The sequence below is a fragment of the Mastomys coucha genome, unplaced genomic scaffold (assembly GCF_008632895.1).
Source record: "Mastomys coucha isolate ucsf_1 unplaced genomic scaffold, UCSF_Mcou_1 pScaffold15, whole genome shotgun sequence".
Lineage (NCBI taxonomy): Eukaryota > Metazoa > Chordata > Mammalia > Rodentia > Muridae > Mastomys > Mastomys coucha.
The window spans coordinates 46,806,367-46,824,966 of NW_022196897.1; the positions used below are offsets into that span (position 1 = coordinate 46,806,367).

General features: G+C 40.3%; 1 protein-coding gene across 21 annotated transcripts in view; it reads right to left on the reverse strand.

The window, feature by feature from the left end:
* Positions 1-4,902: 4,902 nt before the first annotated feature.
* Positions 4,903-18,600, reverse strand: part of Baz2b (bromodomain adjacent to zinc finger domain 2B) — a 308,453-nt gene continuing 294,755 nt past the window's right edge. For 13 of the 21 annotated variants that reach the window (XM_031370349.1, XM_031370366.1, XM_031370355.1 and 10 more), the window contains 6 exons: positions 14,717-15,027; positions 14,198-14,333; positions 9,940-10,086; positions 7,368-7,633; positions 7,125-7,268; positions 4,903-6,322 (listed from right to left, as the gene is read on the reverse strand). In XM_031370349.1, the coding sequence (XP_031226209.1) occupies positions 6,169-6,322; positions 7,125-7,268; positions 7,368-7,633; positions 9,940-10,086; positions 14,198-14,333; positions 14,717-15,027 (1,158 nt within the window). In that variant the 3' untranslated portion in view covers positions 4,903-6,168. The remainder of the gene's footprint in view (positions 6,323-7,124; positions 7,269-7,367; positions 7,634-9,939; positions 10,087-14,197; positions 14,334-14,716; positions 15,028-18,600) is intronic. The other 8 variants (XM_031370360.1, XM_031370357.1, XM_031370361.1 and 5 more) reach the window with 5 other exon arrangements.

Below are 18,600 nucleotides of genomic sequence, written 5' to 3' on the forward strand. Positions count from 1 at the left end.
ATTGAAATGCTGGGTAGAACCGAGTCCTGACACTGTTCTCAGGGTGCAATCAAAGGCTGAGTACCTCTTCAACGGGAAGGCCTGTTAGGCACAGACTCATTGGCCATCTCTAATAAAGCAAGTGCTATATTAATGGTAGGTCTAAAAGGATGTATGACACACTCCCTTGAGGAACAGTATAAGTCAGGAGCTGCTCTCCCTCTAGTTGAGAATGGGTATCCTCACTTCGTGCCCATAGAAACTCTGGAAAGACAAACCCACAAACTGGCAAGAATGTTTGCATATACACCAAGAGCTTGTCCATGAACACGTGACTCATGGGAAGCTCTGGAAAGAGCCATAATTGCACTCAGATAGCCCAGCAGGATTTTAAAGAGGCAGCATTACAAAATGTAATCATCAAGAAAACCGAGGTATTTCAGTTTCTCAGTAACAGCCTGGTGGAACCAAATAACAGTGTGAAGGGCAGAACGGGCTGTTAAATGTGCATTTTGTAGGAGTGCATGGTTTCAGAAAGATTTGGCTATCTCACGACCAAGGGCTGGCTCCCCTGCCCTTGTCAGTATCTGGATAAAACACTCCAGAGTTTCATCACACGCTCTTTATGTTGACTTGGGTGCACAGATCATCTTTCAGGAGAGTCATTCTCTTCCCAGGTATCATGACACTGGATACCTGGGCATGGTTCCCTAGTCACTGGAAAAGAATCTGTCCCATTACAATCTAGTTGATAGACTCCATTACGGTTTTGTTAATGAGGTAGCAACCATGACTCTCCCAGACTTTTAAGCCCTGATAAAATAATTCCCAGATTATTCACCTAGAAGACAGTGGGTGAGACTGCAGAGCCTGTATAGTTTCGCTCTGCAGCCACCTGTCCTTCAGGGTGGCTTCACAGCTCGGGATGGTAGTACTCACATGGAGCTAGCTGACTGTGTGAATAAGCACCCATGAAACACCTAGCCCAATGCTGTGCACATGCTAACACTTTCTCTGTGTAACTTCAACAGATGTGCTAACTCTCAACAAAGACACAAAGAAACTATGCTCTGAAAGTTCTCAGTGTGTAATCATTTGGCCTTGAACTTGAAATCTTCCTGTCTTGGCCAACCGAGTGGTGGGATTATAGGCATGCATGCATGGCCATATTCCTGGCACCCTTATAATTTTAATGCCTGTCTGCTCAGTTGAACACTGCCACTTCTGTGTTCTCCTCAGAATATCCTCATTTACGTGCAAGCAAGCATCTTCAAGTAGAAGTCTGGGTAAGCAGAAGGCCGCTTTCCTTCATTGCTCTACAGAAATCAGTCTTAGGCTCCTTGTAGGCAGATGAAGACATTCCCTTTGATTCAGTTGCACTGCTTGCAGCCCGAGCCTAAGGTTAGTCCTGGTCCTCTCCTCATGTAAGGAGCAAAGTCTGCTTTCATTCCTTTTAGATTTTTTATCTGAAATGTGTTCCTCTCTTACAAAGTCGCCATCTGGAGAAGGCTACCAAGGCTTGCACAGTTTTTGCCACATTTTGGTGGGCAAGGGAATTGAGATGTTTGAAATAATCAGGAAGATTAATTGAATGTGTCTGAGAGATGCTGTCTGCATGCACATGGCCCCAGCTGTGCACTGCTGCATGTGCAGGCATAGATGCCAGATGCCTACACTTGGACTCCTTACTCACTCTTCATGCTTTTCTTTAGGCATCCAGGGAGAGTCTGTGGTCAACAGAATCTCAGAAAGGGCAGCAGCTATCAATTCTATCACCAGCTCCTCCTTGGTTTAATTACTAATGATAAATACTAAATGTAAATACTACAATACTTATAGGACTCCCAGATGAGGTCCAAACTGGATTCAGCCAGCTATCACCTTAGTACTGTAACTTATAACTCTTAGACCTATCACTTCTCAGTCCTCACCATGATCCTGTGCACGTGTTCTTAGCAATGCCAGCCTCATCACCTAGCCAGAACTCACTGTTACCAGAACTGGCTGAAAACAGCCATCAGAAGCAGCATCCATAGTTCTAAAACTAGCTACAATTAGATTTCCTTACTACATGGGACAAAATCCGAGAGAGAACAAACCAGTATCGGAGCTACTGGGACGATCAGAACAGCCTCATTCCAAAGTTCAAAATTATCTAACTATTAAGCATCAGTTCCAAGGCAAGACCATCATCCTCTTCTGTGGCTGGAGGGTGCATACACTGGAGTGTTCATTGCCCACAGAGCAGTGTGGCAAGGCTGTGAGAAGTATCCACCAACGTGGGGATTTCTCATAGGAATCAGTCTCAGAGAAACTTTAACATTATAATTTATTGCAGTGTAACAAATGACTTAAAAAGGTGAATGGATTAAAGTAACAGACATTAGGGCCTCACCCAGTCGCCCAGACATGCAACCTAGAGCCCAGCCTGGCCTGGGACAGGGTGTGCTCTGGCTCAGCATAAAGAGTGCAGCTCTTGGGCTTCATTAGAGGAGCTTCTTGTGGCAGCAAGAGACCATTACAGAGCCACACCTAGTGAGAATGCAGAGAACTGACCGTGGGTGCATGACCCAAACTGATGAAGCACACTCCAGCACTCAGGGCTTAAGGAGCATCATGGGAGAATGGACAGAAACATTGTAAGCCCCAGAGGACCAAGAATGTGCCTTCCAGGCAAGAAATCTCAACAGATGGTTGAGATTTCTCAACCATTGTTTAGACAACAATGGTTGTCTAAACAAGACCTAGACAGTTTTAACAGCTGATATCCCAACATAGATGGGAGAAATGTCATGGCACCCCAGATGAAGAACTACAAGCATTTAGTATCTGTGGAGAGAGGGAGAATTATTCTTCCCCAGGGATGAGCCACCTGATTGGTCAGGCATAAAAAATATATACATGTAAGTAACACTAAATGTATCTGACAGATTGTATTTATGGTTAATCATTTATATGGATATGTAACAATGATAAAGAAATTATCTATCATTTAATTTGATTATTATCGATTAATTTAAAAGGGGGTTAGACATGGAAGAGGAGAAATATTCTTAAAAATAAAAACACAATAGGTAGCTGGGCAGTAGTGGCACACACCTTTAATCCCAGCACTTGGGAGGCAGAGGCAGATGGATTTCTGAGTTTGAGGCCAGCCTGGTCTACAGAGTGAGTTCCAGGACAGCCAGAGCTATACAGAGAAACCCTGTCTCGAAAAACCAAACCAAACCAAACCAAACAAAAAACAAACAAACAAAAATAGGTAAGTGTGTCATTTAAGTTCTTATTAATGCAGAATTCCATGTACTTATTGAGAGGGAGCCCAATGCTTGTTTAATATTTAATCTCCACAAAACTTGGACACACCCTTAAAGATCAAGTTTGTAGGCTTGATATAGATGAACTTCATCTGTCAAGCTAATGGTGCTACAAATAATTGACCAAAAAAAAATGTACTGTGTTTTTTGTTGGTTAACATTTAGGTCACTAGACAGAGTAAGCATACTTTCGAAATGTGGGTGAATGTCATCTAACGAACTCATGCTTGGGGAAAACAAAGATGGCCTCACTGCCTCAAAGCCTTCAACAGGGACACAAGCTCCTATCTGCTTCTCTGACAAACTGCTACCCTTAAGATATAAACTAGAAAGGCTTGTCACCTTCTATACACACGATTCCATTCCAATCAATTACATATGGACCCCTCTACTTTTCTGTAAACCCCAACAGATTACAATGGACGACTTATATGAAAACAAAATATGAATAGTCATAGTCTATGTGGGTCATGAGTTCAAGAGTAGCTTAGGTAAGAAGGTCTGGCTCAGGATCTCTCAAGCAATTGCCAGGATATTGGCTAAACTTCACTTTGATATCAGGACAGATATCTACAATGTCTCATAGGACTGCCCCAGAGCAAATGACCCAATGACCCAGGATAGAAGCAGGAATGGATTTTATGACTTGGTCTGGGAATTCATGTGGTGCCATTCTATAATGTTGATTAGAAGGACCACCTGCCAGAAAGGGATTCTATGTGTCATTAAACCAGATGGCTTGAGATCATCTTGGGAACTGGCTTCTATATTAGGGTCCTGAATTGTAAGTCATAGCTGTCTTATTCTCAGAGACAGTGATGCAGACAGTATAGGTTTTTACTCTAGGGGAATTTCTAAGACTAAGACTTGGGATGCCTGTGATTAAAAGTCATAAGCAAGTCACAAGTAACAGAAACAGTAAAAAAAAATAGTTATAGAATGAAACTTACGGTATGTTTTAAGGTGTATATAAATATATACCCCATGTATATATTTCACATATTTTTTTCAAGATACACACATTAAATGCACAGAAACAGCGAGAGAGACATTAAAAATGGTTATGGGGCTGGAGAGATGGCTTAGTGGGTAAGAGCACCTACTGCTCTTCCAGAGGTCCTGAGTTCAAATCCCAGCAACCACATGGTGGCTCACAACCACCCGTAATGAGATCTGACACCATCTTCTGGTGTGTCTAAAGACAGCTACAGTGTACTTAATTAAATAAATCTTTGGACTGGAGCTAGCAGGGTTGACCGGGGAAAGCAGAGGTCCTAAAAATCAATTCCCAACAACCAGAAGAAGGCTCACAACTATCTGTACAGCTACAGTGTGTAGTCATGTACATAAAATAAGTAAATCTTAAAAAAAATAAAAATTGAACATTTAAAAAATAAGTAGTTATGCATGATGGGTAATGGAATCAGAGATGAAATAATAAACTAAGGAAGACAAAGGGATTTGTAAGAACAATTGGGAAAACGTGAAAAGCGGGCCACAAAACCCCACCCCACAAAACCCCACCCCAGTTGTAATCTCTTATTGTATGTGTGCATAGTATATAGTAGTAAAAAATAACACCCCTAAAAAAAAAAAAAAAAGAATGTTACCTTTTCCACAACATTTTATTTTAAATAAAACTTCAAGTACTTTTACATAGGTACAAAAGAACTCTGATCTATGTGCCTCCAACAGGCCACAACACACAGTAGATAAAACACAGTGGTTACAAATGTCTTTTAAATTTATTTCTGAGGCAAGGCAGATGGGAGGGAAGTGTCTCTATGAAAAAATACTGTGTGTGTAGGAAATTGTCACGATTTTATTTCACATGGATACAAATGATTATACTTTAATTTAGGCCCTGGTGGCTTAAAATTATATAACAAAATAGAAAAATGGAAAACTACTATCCCCTACACCCTGTTTCAAAGGCAGGCACTACCAAGATTAGGGAGACGCCACAGTGTTGGTAGAGGATAATTACTGTACAAGCTGTCTAGCTGTAATTACCTTCAGACTCAGAGAAAATGCTACAGTCCTTCTAAGGCATAAACAATAATGTCTCCAAACAATATATACACATAATACATATTAAAACAAGACTCAATATAAACAATAATGAACAATATATACACGTCAATTTTCCACTGGCTTGAAATACAATTTAACTACACAAGTGATGCGCAACATATATATATTTATATATAAGTGTACTTGTGACTCTACAGTAAAGTTTATTTTTGGTGCTTTCTGAGCACATCAGTGTAAACAGTTTAACTTGGCTTTGTTTTATATTTTAAAACATTCCTTGTTGTAGTTTCAAGATTTAAAGCAATTTTCTAGTTCTTCCTTTTCACAGAAAACGAAGATTCTGGATGTGGTTTAATCATAAATAATTCATAAAATTAAATACATTCACTAAAAAATAAACTACAAAGTAAAAAAATGAAAAATAGATATTTATTGAGAGGGAAAGGAGACCCATTCCCCACATTAGAGCTCTGGTGTTGGCTATTCAGTGCGAGTTGATAAATTTCATTGCTATTGCACTATAACACCCTTTCCTTGGAAAATTCTTTGGGTGCGCTTCCCTGTTCTACCTAAATTAGCTGATGAATCACACAAACCAGTGACCAATGGTCTCGGCTGGAGGAGTGAAGCCTCTAGAACTGGTGTCATTCTTTCCATCCTTCTTAAATATGTGTGTGTGTGTGTATGTACACATGTGTACATGTGTACATACACACACCAATTTTAAGGAAAAAAGTTAATATGCATGTGCCTTGCACATCTGTGTGAATGCAGTTCACATCGCTGGTCTTGTTTGTCCTTGTTTAAAAGGAAAAAAGAGAAAAAGGAGATTACAACTTCAGCTCACTTTGAAGGTATCTGTCCACTTTTTTTCAAAGTATTTTCGCATACTGTGGCCAGCCCTGCCTATGTCGGAGTCATCTTCATTAAATGTTTCACAGTTGTCAAAGACAAGCCTGACGTCTAGAGCAAAGGTCTCAAAGTTGAGATACCTGAAAGGAAACACATCGTTATGGATGCTTTCAGGGCTGTGGACTTGAACACAGAAATGAAGTTAAACAAGGTGAGGCAAGGCAAGGCAGGGTGGCTGCACTTGAGCACAGTATAACTAACTCCTCCCACGGAAGCAACACCCGGGGACATTCACTAGGCTCTGGGCCACACTGGATTAAAGGTGGTCAGCATAAAAAAACCAAGTGCTCTCTTGGTCCTAAAACTAGGTATTTTCCAGGACAGGCATGGAACCTGACCATAACTGCGATCCCAGCATTTGGTTGGCAGAGAAGAGGAAAGGCAGGTGAGTCTGAGGCCAGCATGGGCTACAGAGTAAGACCTCATCTTTTTTTTTTCCATCAAGACAGGGTTTCTCTGTGTAGCTCTGGCTGTCCTGGAACTCTGTAGACCAGGCTGGTCTGCCTCTGCCACCCAAGTGCTGGGATTAAGGTGTACGCCACCACTGCCAAGACCTCATCCTGAAGAACAGCAGCAACAAAAGCAAACATGATTTTCAACTGCCCTGTGTTTCCCACATCCCATTTACTACCTGACTTCTTACAGTTCCGCTGGAGACTCTACCGCTCCGTTACTTTACTAACTCTTCTGGCCAATCATATCCCCTCTGCATCCTGTTACCCTCATCCAAAAGTGCTAAGAAGCTTCCACCAAGAGAGAGGAAGCAGTTCTTATGCACTGGAAGAATTATGCTTCTGCAGTCTCTACTCATATGTCATGGTATGCCACTGTGGTAAACCTCCATTGTCGATACTATTTGGTGAATAGAGTTGGATTACTTACTGTCCATTATTTAGTTTTTCTCTAATTGTAGAAAAGTCCATAGGCTTCTTAATAACCTTCTTATAGCCGGGTACAAGTTTCAAGTTCACAGGAAGCAGAAAAGGCCAGGCGTCCTCGTGCGTCTCCATCTCAGTCAGGATCATACTGAAGAACATAATGTCGGAAATCGGTACCTAGACCTCGGAAGGGCCCAAAGGAAACATACACACAACAACTGATGAGAAAAGAAGAAAAGAAAGATACCTGCAGAGAGCCAGGTCCTTGGACTCATCCTTTTTGGGTTTCTTAACAGAGGTGGCACTTTCTGCTTTTGACAGGTTGAGGGAAGCGGTCTCCTCCATTTTCCTTTTTTTGAGATCTTTGCTTCCTCTCTTGAGTGAGCTGCTTGTGGACGCCGAGTCTTCATCTTCTGTGTCCCCAGCGACGTTTCCTTTCTTGCTTTTCTTGGATTCATTTGTCTTTTTTCCTTTGACATGAATTTTTTTAATTTTTATACTCTGACCACTTGCCTTTAATAAAAAAGAAGAAGAAGTAGTAAATGGGGTGTAAGGAACAGCTGCTTACAGATGTTCCATCACTTCAGACCTTAAACGTTAGATAGGGTCAACAAGAAATCCTAACACTGCTCTAGAGGATTGGCAATTCTGTAACAGAGATCTGGGGATTTCTTGTCCTGTAAAAGAAGAGTTACAGCCAGTAAAGCATGAAAAAGGCCCTCTTGAGACTGGAGATGCAGCTGGGAGGGAGAACTTATGGCCAGTGTTCCTGCTGTCGAGGCTGCTGACCAATGAGGTATACAGGGCTCTTTCAGAGCACAGTATATGTAGGAACAAATGTGTCTGAAAATAAAAACAAGGGAGGTTATCAACAGGAATTCTGAGGGGAATACAAAATTAGACAAATGGGAAAATGAACTCAAGAAGTGCCAAACAAATTTGATATTTAACATGATCAAATCTACAAAAAATTATTTCCTAGATAAAGAATGAAATGTATTTGCAATGAGAAGAGTTTTACAAGTTGTAGTTCAGAGCACAGGAAAAGACAGGGAGAAAAAAGAGCCATGAATCTGCTAGGGCCATTCTAGCATGGTTTTAGTTACTGAGAGAGGCAAAGGGCCGAACGCTGGACACAATCATTCTAGTAATGGGTGACTGATCTGTTAAGTCTTAAGGGAGGGAGACATTGACCATAACTCAAGGTCCTGGGTAGGACAGAGGAATACTGGAAGGAGTGAGCTGGGACGAGCAAGTTTAGAGCTGAGCTTGTGACCAGGGGTAAGGGACTAACAAGCATTAGGTATAAAGCTGGAAGAGTGTCAGATGTAAGGAATGCCCCCAGTCAGGTCTTCGATACAGATTGATCTCCACACACTTCCTTTCCTTACCAGTTAGTTCTGAAATTACCTTTGTTCCTTCCTCTTGACTCTGTTGTATTGCAAAGGACTGAACTCAGGCCTTGATAAATGGCACAAAAGCAGTGACCACTCGGCTGCAGCCTCAACCCTCCCTGTACTGAGCAGGGGCTATTTGGTTTTTGTTGTTGGTTTGTTTTATTTTTTTTATTAAATTAATTTATTTTTGCCGGGCGGTGGTGGCGCATGCCCTTCATCCCAGCACTTGGGAGGCAGAGGCAGGCGGATTTCTGAGTTCGAGGCCAGCCTGGTCTACAGAGTGAGTTTCCAGGACTGTCTCGAAAAACAAAAACAAACAACAAAAAAATTATTGATTTTTTTGTACTCCATATTCCATTTCCCCCACAACCTGATCTATCCTCTGAATGCTCCACATCCCACACCTCCTCCCTACCCCTTACCCCACCTGACCTCTAAACTCCCTGGGGCCTCCAGTCTCTTGAGGGTTAGGTGCATCATCTCTGAATGAACACAGACCCAGCAGTCCTCTACTGTATGTGTGTTGGGGGTTTCATATCAGGTGACGTATGCTGTCTGTTTGGTGGTCCAGTGTTTGAGAGATCTCGGGGGTCCAGATTAATTGAGACTGCTAGTCTTCCTACAGGATCACCCTTCTCCTCAGCTTCTTTCAGCCTTCCCTAATTAAACAGAGGTCAGCTGCTTGTTGGGCCTTTTGGAGGGCAGTCATGATAGGTCCCTTTTTTTGAGCGTTCCATGGCCTCAGTAATAGTGCCTTGGGACCTCCCAGACAGGGTCTATGTGTGTAGCTCAGGCTGGCCCCAACTTCATCTTCCTGTCAATGGCTCTAGTGTACTGGGATTATACATGTGTGGTACCACACCCAACCCATTTCTTCCTAATTTATTATATTTATATATAAGTATATATTTCTATTGCTCCCTTAATTTGCGTCACAAGTTCCTATTTTAAATACGACTGAAAAATGACTAAAAATACAGGTGTTCATTATCATCTGACCAAGAAATTCTCCTACAGGCCATGTATCCAAGATATTGTTGTTATAAAGACTGGTACATGAATAGCAAGAGAGTCATTCGCAGTATCTGGAAGGTAGAAACAGCTCAGATGTTCATTAGCTGAAGAATGAATAAACAAAATGTAGTAAATCCCTACCACAGAGTATTCTCTTGACTATAAAACAGTGCTGGACTATGCTTGAACATGAACTTTCAAAGTATTATGGTTAGGAAAAGAAGGCAGACACACTGTATCTCTGTAAAAAGGCTTCCAGTATTGAGAAAATGCTCTGGAATTGAATAGCAGTGAGATTACAAAACTTGGTGAATGCATTAATTTTATAAAATGTGATTTCTATCTTTAAACAAAACAAGTCACAAATCTCTGGTACTTTAAACAACTTAGTTTCCCCGCCATTCTTACCTTAGCAATGCAAGCCGGACAAAACCAGTCCCCATCGGGAATAGTTGTAATCTTGGGCCTGTGGCAGTAGGTATGGCAACCTTTGTCACAGCCATCACAGAGTAGAAGCAGCTCTTCATTGTCGCCCTTTCGACAGATCTGGCAGTACTACAATACAAGGAAACCATTCCATCAGTTCTCTGCTGTGAGTACTAGCTGCGGGATGTTAAACAAACCAGACTCCTCATTCACATTAGTAACGACCATTCCATTTGCTAACAAATATAGAATAGCCACACACATCTATGTATCTCTCGTTACACAGATATGGACCACATGACAGGGCGAGCAATCTTGTGGGGTAAATGCACATCTCAGATACACTGCATAGAACAAGGCTAAAGGTTGGATGCTTTCACACACTTCAGAAGCATGTACACATCAGCATATGAAATCATCAACATGACGTCAGAGCACACGAAGCAATGAGGAGCTTTAGTGCATGGGACTTTTAATGCTTCATCTTTGCTTATCTTACTGTCCTTAGGATATTCTGAGAAAGAAATGAGAGTTAGAGCAGTTTTATTCCAAGAGGAAATGAGAGTTAGAATAGTTTTTAATATCAAAACTCAGAAACTTGTATTAGTATAATTATATATACATATATATTAAGATATTCCTAGATTGTATATTGTCCATCTATGCTGTATAACTGACTAAAAACAGAGTCTAAAACAGGAAACTTTGAAAATCAATCAGAGTCGATTTCTGCCACAAATATAGAAAAAGCATCTCATAAAATTATTTCCAAGAAAAAAAAACAGAATATAATAATTTACAGTCATAACTTGCTTTCTGTAACTAAAAAGAATTATTTCTTTTTGACTGAAAAATGAGTGACACCATTAATTACTTTTGTATGAACAGAGAAAGTTTCAGAAAAAGAAAGGAAAAGTTGCACAGTCTCTGAGGTCCTGTGAGAATGGCGAGCATCAGCACTGTCTTAGGTCAGGTCTGTGTAGTCAGGATGGAAAGTGCCCTGCAAGCAGGATTGAGACGGTTTCTCTCTGGAGCCCTGACTGTCCTAGAGCATGCTCTGTAGGCCACGCTGGCCATAAGCTCACAGAGATCCACCTACCTCTGCCTCCCGAGTACTGGAATTAAAGCGCATTAACCAGCAAGAGTAAAAATACTTAAATAGGAATTAGTTTATATTAAAGTATTTATAATCACAATTCAAAATTGCTTCATTTAACTTCCAACACATTATATGCCAGCCTAGAAACTCTAAAATAATCTTTTATAACTCAGTATGTATCTAAAGATATTGCTTAAAAAACTAATTGAAATGGGAGGCATACACTATTCAAGAGAACAAATATATAATCTATCTAGTAAATGCATCAGATGTTATTAGTAAGATAGTCATGTATGTAAGGGCGAAAGCAGCAAGACTGAGTGATTTAAGAGGGTATTTCACCAAATCCATGCTCTGCCTTTAGAAACCCTTGCAAAAAACCCCACTTGTTCAGAAATAATATTTAAAAACTCTACTGCAAAAACACTTGTTCAGAAATAACATGTGTAAGGTTATATTTAAATCTATAATGTTAAAAATTATATTTATGAACATAATTTTCTGTTTACTGGAAAAACACCAGAAATACTACAAAGTCTACGTGACATCTGATGCCCAATTTAAAAATATTAAAACTTTTCAGAGAAAAGGTGTTAAATATAAAACTTCTAGCACTTTTGAAAAAAAATCACAGTAAAAGCTCACAATTATGATGTGAACACATGTATATTGATATTTGTTTTAACTCCTTTGCTACAAAAGCAAAAAAATATGTAGGTAGAGAATTACCGAGAAGCAAACTGGCGGTTTCCTCTTCCCTGGTAAGCTAAGACTGTTTTTAAGGATACAGAGCACTTAACATGTTGTTTTAATTTATTGTAAAGAAAATTATGGGGACTGACATTTACAAAAGTACTTCTTAATCTCTCAGCAGCAATCCACATCATATTACCCATCACCATCACCACCACCACCACCATCATCACCCTCACCATTACCACCACCACCACCATCACCACTATCACCACCACCACCACCACCACCACCACCATCATCACCCTCACCATCACCACCACCATCACCACCACCACCACCATCACCATCATCACCATCACCACCATCACCACCATCACCACCATCACCACCACCATCACCACCATCACCCTCACCACCATCACCATCACCACCATGGCCTCCATTGCCACCACTATTGGCAATGCTGAGGATGGAACCCAAGACAGTGTACATACTAGGCAAGTGCTGCACTGCTGAGCCATGCCCTTAGCAGCAAGCAATGTGGTAATGAATATTTTTAAAATGACTCTTGTGATAAGGTCACATTACATGGTGATACATGCGCATTACTAATGTGGGAAGACATGAATTTCAAACTGAGAAAGTGCAGGTGCAGGTGTGGTGCTGCCTGGCTTCCATTTTAATTCTTGGGTGACAGAGGCAGGATAACTGGGAGCTCAAGGCCAGCTTGGACTACACAACGAGCCCCCCTCAAAAACAAAGCAATAAAAGAGAAGTATACTAACAGAATCATGCTCATGGGTTTCTTTGTTTAGGTTTAAAACAAAACTGACCATTATCATGACCTCAGAGGAGGATAAAGAAAATTATAAATTTTATTTTAATGTAAATCCAAATGTTTTTATTCACTGTAGTCTAGATTTCAACAAATACATTTATTTGCCCAAGGAGATTATTAAACTATTATAGATTATTAAATTATTATATATATATTATTGGTTTTATGAGACAGGGTTTCTCTGTGTAGCCCTGGCTGTCCTGGAACTCACTCTGTAGACAAGGCTGGCCTCAAACTCAGAAATCTGCCTGCCTGTGCCTTCCAAGTGCTGGGATGAAAGGCGTGCGCCACCACTGCCCAGCTGAGAATTATATTTCTACTAGTTTTCAGAGAAATATAGTGCTTTCAGGTCTATGGTAAATTTAGTGAGTTGGGCAGTCCTTAAGTTTAGACACGCTATAAATGTGTAGATTCAGAATCCACACATATCTTTAGGAAGTAACGAAAAACCACAAGACACAAAATGTATTTGTATAAACTGTACATAAGGCCTTGAGCAGTCTAAACGCCAGGGTAAAACTGGGGAAGGAGGCTGGGTTATGGGCATCTCTTCTTTTCTTAGGAATGACTATTTCAATAAAGGAATTTTCAACTTCAGCTCTTCATGAAAACAAATCTCAAATACTTGAATTTTAAGGTTGGTCTTTAATTCAAAAGCAAATATTAAAGTGATTCATAAGTCTATATAAGTGATATTATATTAAGTAATATATATTAAAGTGATATATAAGTCTATATATTAATAAGTATTTCTATATATGGGACATAAATAGGTAATAGGGCATTTTATTTTTTTTATTTATTTTTTAGATATTTTCTTTATTTACATGTAAATTTCTCCATTCCCAGTTTCCCCTCCAAAAAACAAAGAAACAAACAAAAACAACCAAAACAAACCCCTGTTGCCTCCCACTTCCCCATGCCTGCCACCCCGCCCTCTCCCACTTTCTGGCCCTGGCATTCCCCTACACTGGGGCATTTTCTACAAGATTTAAAACAACTGTCTGTTTGAAAGTAAGTGAACTATAGCTATTATTTTAAATATGTGGCATTATGATGCCTGACACAAAATGAATGTGTGCTATCCAATAACCAACTGGGGGTTATACAAAGATGAAAAACATTTTTTATTTTAATGATCAGGAGAAAAAGTTCTGCTGTTTCTGCCTCATCTGATGCAAACACTAAGCCTGAGCTCTGTATTTAGCATTCTGATCAGGATAGAGAAGTGAAGCAAGCCCTGATGGAGCAGTAACGCCAGTGGAGAGCCGGCTTACAGGAGGGAACAGCCTTCAAAATATTTACGTTAACAACCATTATGCTGACATAGTAGTGCACCAGGCAACTTGTTAGGATTATAAACAAGTATTAAAAGAAGACAAAAACAAAATCAGCAAAGAGAAGACAACATATTTGGCAGGTTGCTACAAAAAGCTCCAGGTAAGAGAAAATAAGGTTATATGCTATTTAAGAATTAGACATACTTCCAAGTACAGTATACATCATTACAACGGTAAAGTAATATATAGTTATGAAAAATCTGGAGGTTGGGAAAAAAACAAGACAGAGGGAATCAGTCATAGTATTTCTTAAATAAGAACACTTACAACTTTCATAATTGATTTTTCCCATGCTATTGATCTCTGTAACTGCTGGATGCACAGGGCTACCTGCGCAGCACTGCGAGCTTCTGCTAAGGCCCTTCTCCAGACCCTGAGCCCTGGAGCAATATCCTCTTCAATTCTGCATTGAGATACAGAGAAATTGAGTAGGTCACGGCCACATTTACGGTCACTGAATGTGAAACAATCATCACACTGAAAGCCAAGCAATGACAAAAACACATAACAGCCAATAAGTATAAAGTTTAAGCAACTAAATCTGATGTAGTGCACAGACTGGCTACGTGCCTTGAAGCTTAGTCACAACCAGATAAATGTAAGATCACTTTGCAGGATTATCAATGCACATAACAAAAAAAAAAGTTTTTACAAAGCACCATGCAAATAGCATGATCCACATGGATCACAGACATACAAGAAGATACATAGATAACAGGCAATAGAAAATAGGCTCCAATTAGCAAAGAAGCACAATAATTTGTCAAGTTAATCTCAATAACCTACCCGTCACCATCACCACTAATGGATGGTGCAGGAGCAGGGACAGTAACTGTGCCCACATTATCCAGTTTGATCTGAATGGTGGTACTTAAGGGGCTCTTCAGATACCTTCTCTCAATGTTCCGCTCCAAATCAGCCAGCCTGGTTACAGCTATATCTAGGGGGTTGTCACTCTTCCGAGCCAGTGCATGTGCACTGTTTTCTTCGTCACCAGTAAGTTCTCCATCATGCTCCGTGAACAACTTAGTAAGTGACTTATGTTCAAAATATACCAAGTCCTCCCTTTCCGATGCAGGCTCTGGACACATCCAACCCTATACATCAAGAGAATAATGTCATTATGGTTTCTTCTGACAGTGTTAGATGGGTGAGTTACCTTTACTTAAAATTCAGCAGCAACCACCAGTAGATCCCAAGGACCTTTACTAAAAGGCTTTACCTTGTGTTTCTTAATGCTAGGTTAAAATGGGAGCAAAAAAAAAAAAAAAAAAAAAAAAAAAAAAAAAAAAAAAAAAAAAAAAAAAAGAAAAGCAGTTGGTGAGAAAAGTATCTAAAAATTAACATTGGTTACATTAGTGATGACATTCAGCAAAGGACTGCAAAGGTTCATTAATGCTATGCGTATACTGAGAAGGAATGTCCTGGTGGCCTGAGAACTCTTCTCTTGTTTTCTGACTGCACTCCTTCCACTGCTCCCATGCAGGTCCGCATACCTGCCACTTCCGTTTTGCTCCACAACTCAGCATATGAAATTGCCCTTGACCATGAAGTGCTTCCCTGTCCTCACCCAGTAAGTCCACTCACTTCACAACACCCATGTCAGGACAGCATTCCCTGAAGGAAACCCTTCCCTCAACTCCGTCAGGGGTGATGTCCTCCTGCTAAAGGCTCCCCTGGGATCCTAAACTGCTGCGCAGCCTTGCCCTGCTGTACCTTCTGGACAGCATGATGGTTCATTAACATCCTTCTCCCGCTAAATCTCACGAGGAGGGCTGGCCCATGTGAGCTTTTACTTGTTTATTTCCAGCACAGCAAAAATAAAATAATGGGCACTCACTATGCATGTATTGATTAAATAAATGAATAGTCTTATACCCGCTCGGACTTCCACACTGCGAGCACTCCATGCCTTGCTCTTCTCTAACGGGAAGTTTCCAGTTCCTGGTGCTGCCCACCCTCTCAACTCTTACTGTACTATTCATCTGGTTTCTGCCTGACAAAGTCTCATGCATCTTCTTATACATCTCAACTCTTCATGGCTTGGACTGGTCTCTTCCAAATAACCAACAAAACTCTTTAAAATTCGCACACAAAACTATACTTCTTTATGGTTAGTAACTAGACTGCACCCACGTACCCACACCTTACCTTTCTACTACACAGCAAGCTTTCTGGGAACCATAAGCACATTTAATCCAATTGTGTAGTATCTACTACCTGATTAAATCTCTTTAGAAACTATAAATTTAATTTCTGCATTAGAACCAGAACTCTTCCTTTATCTCAACAGAATATTTATCTAAACAGAATGTTTAGAAAAGGAAGAAGTGTAGGGAGCCACGCCCAGAGTCATGCAGATCTGAGACAGGAGTTTGTGGGCTGCAAGCATGAGGCCTTGGCTAAGGCAGAGAAGGACTTAGGAGACACAGAAAAGAGTAATAACTTGTAGCTGGGCAGTGGTGGCACAAGCCTTTAATCCCAGCCTGAGTTCGAGGCCAGCCTGGTCTACAGAGTGAGTTCCAGGACAGCCAGGGCTACACAGAGAAACCCTGTCTTGAACACCCCCCCCCAAAAAAAGAGTAATAACTTGTAACAAATCCTTCCCACATTCTAAAAAAGGGAAGCAACATTGCTAAGTAACAGAAACTTTGTAAATACAGTGTATTTTGATTTCTGAGGTCCCTTGCAAGATCACACGCTGCACATGCACATGAAGATGGCTGATATCAATTGTCACTCTAGAAAAGACCCTTTGTGCCAGTGCCCAAGGGTGCTTCATTTGATTTGTTCTGTTAAAAAATGTATGAATAACTTAGTCGATTGCTATAAATCTATAAGATTTAAAACTAGAAAGAATACTTAATGTTTTGAGTAAGAGTCTGACAAAAGTAGCTCTGTATGCTGGAAAGTAACTCAGATGAAGCTAATAATAATAATATAACAAAGATATTTCAGCAACGAATCAGAAAAACATAATATGTGAAAGAGGTTCAGGGATGTTTTTGCTGTGACTCATACTTAGTAAAGTCTACGGACGGGGGATGGTTAAAAACTGCCACCAGTTCAGTTAGTGGTAACGGAGACATAAAGTCAGATAAGGACAGAAAATCTCATGCAAACCCATGCATAGCTCCACATACAATTACAGATTCAATAGCTGAGAGAGGCTGGACAGCATCATGGTTTTCAGGAAACACCAGGACCTTGGAAACCCTTTCAGAGGGTTCTTGATGAAGGGAAAACAACTAGGAGACAGGAGAGCTATCTAGGGGATAGGGAGTAACAGGAATCTAGCATACTCAACAACCAAGACTAGAGTCAGACTTTCCTACAATGTACAAAGAAAACATCAACATTATAAAAAATGCAAATAAACATAGACCAACATCACAGTTTAATATGCCTTCATAATGGCAAACTCCTTGGGCTAAAAATATTTTCTTTTTAAGTAAACACACACACACACACACAAACACACACACACACAAAATTAAGTCTTCAATAGATACTAAAACATTTCATTATTACTTTTACTACTTTTTCATCACTTAAAGACAATTCAAGACTAATAAAATTGTAATTCAGTTCTCAGAATATTACAGCACCATTCACAACTAGCTTAATGTCTTCAGGATGCTAAGACACTCCACTTAAATAGCAAATTCCACTCATTTTAGCTGCCGAGAATTCTAAAATGTTCTAACTACAAACATTGGCATGAAAGTCAGTGATGTGGTAGGACCAAGCCATCCATTGTGACTGTTCCAGGCCAGACTCTATAAAAGCGTAACATGCTTTCCCAACTCCTGGTCAGTTAACACTAGCAAATTAAAATAAGGTGAAGGAAAATTAAAACCACATGAAAAACAAGTAGTAACCAAGAGAGGGCAAACTCCGAGTGTGGAAAGCAGATACGGTGTACTGGAAAGCAAGGGGACTCTGTTCTGTACACATTTTCTGGGCCCACAGCCTGATAACTGGCCCTCATGCTAGCAATATTGTGTCACTAAGACAATTTAAATTACATTCATTATTCTCAATTTAAGGAGGCGGTGAAAGGCATAAACTAACAGATCCAACAAACATGTTTAAAAAAAATTATGGCACTAAATGGAATAATTTTCACTTCTCCACAAAATTAACTTGTGTGGAAGAGTTCCTTTGTTGAAGATGCCAGATAAATGAGGCATGTGGACAGTGCGCAGGCTGGGAGGAGAAGATGTGATGTTTTACAGCACAATAGCCTGAGGGGTGATAACATTTGCTAGTAATTATGTTTGTGGCAAAAAAGGGGTATCATATTAGCTCTGGAAAATGACAGAATTGGGAGATCTTCAGAACTAATTATGAAGCAAAATTTAAAATGTCTGGGCAGGACAGGATTATACGGTACATTTTCCTTCTGAATAATGTATAAATAGCATGTGAAGTGACAGAAGAATCCTCAGTTCTCCAAACCTCTGCAGATTTCTCTGCTTAGTCAGCACACAGATACTTACCTATTGGAACAACCTTAGCACCGCCCTCTTCTTAAACCTAAGCATCATGTGTAGTAGCAAAAGCCTTCCTTCTGCTTTGTCTCTCAGCTCTGACCACTGCTGTGCCATGCCTCACCCCTCGGATGGCCTACGAGCTTACATATATATGTTCAGGGTGTGTCTGTGTTG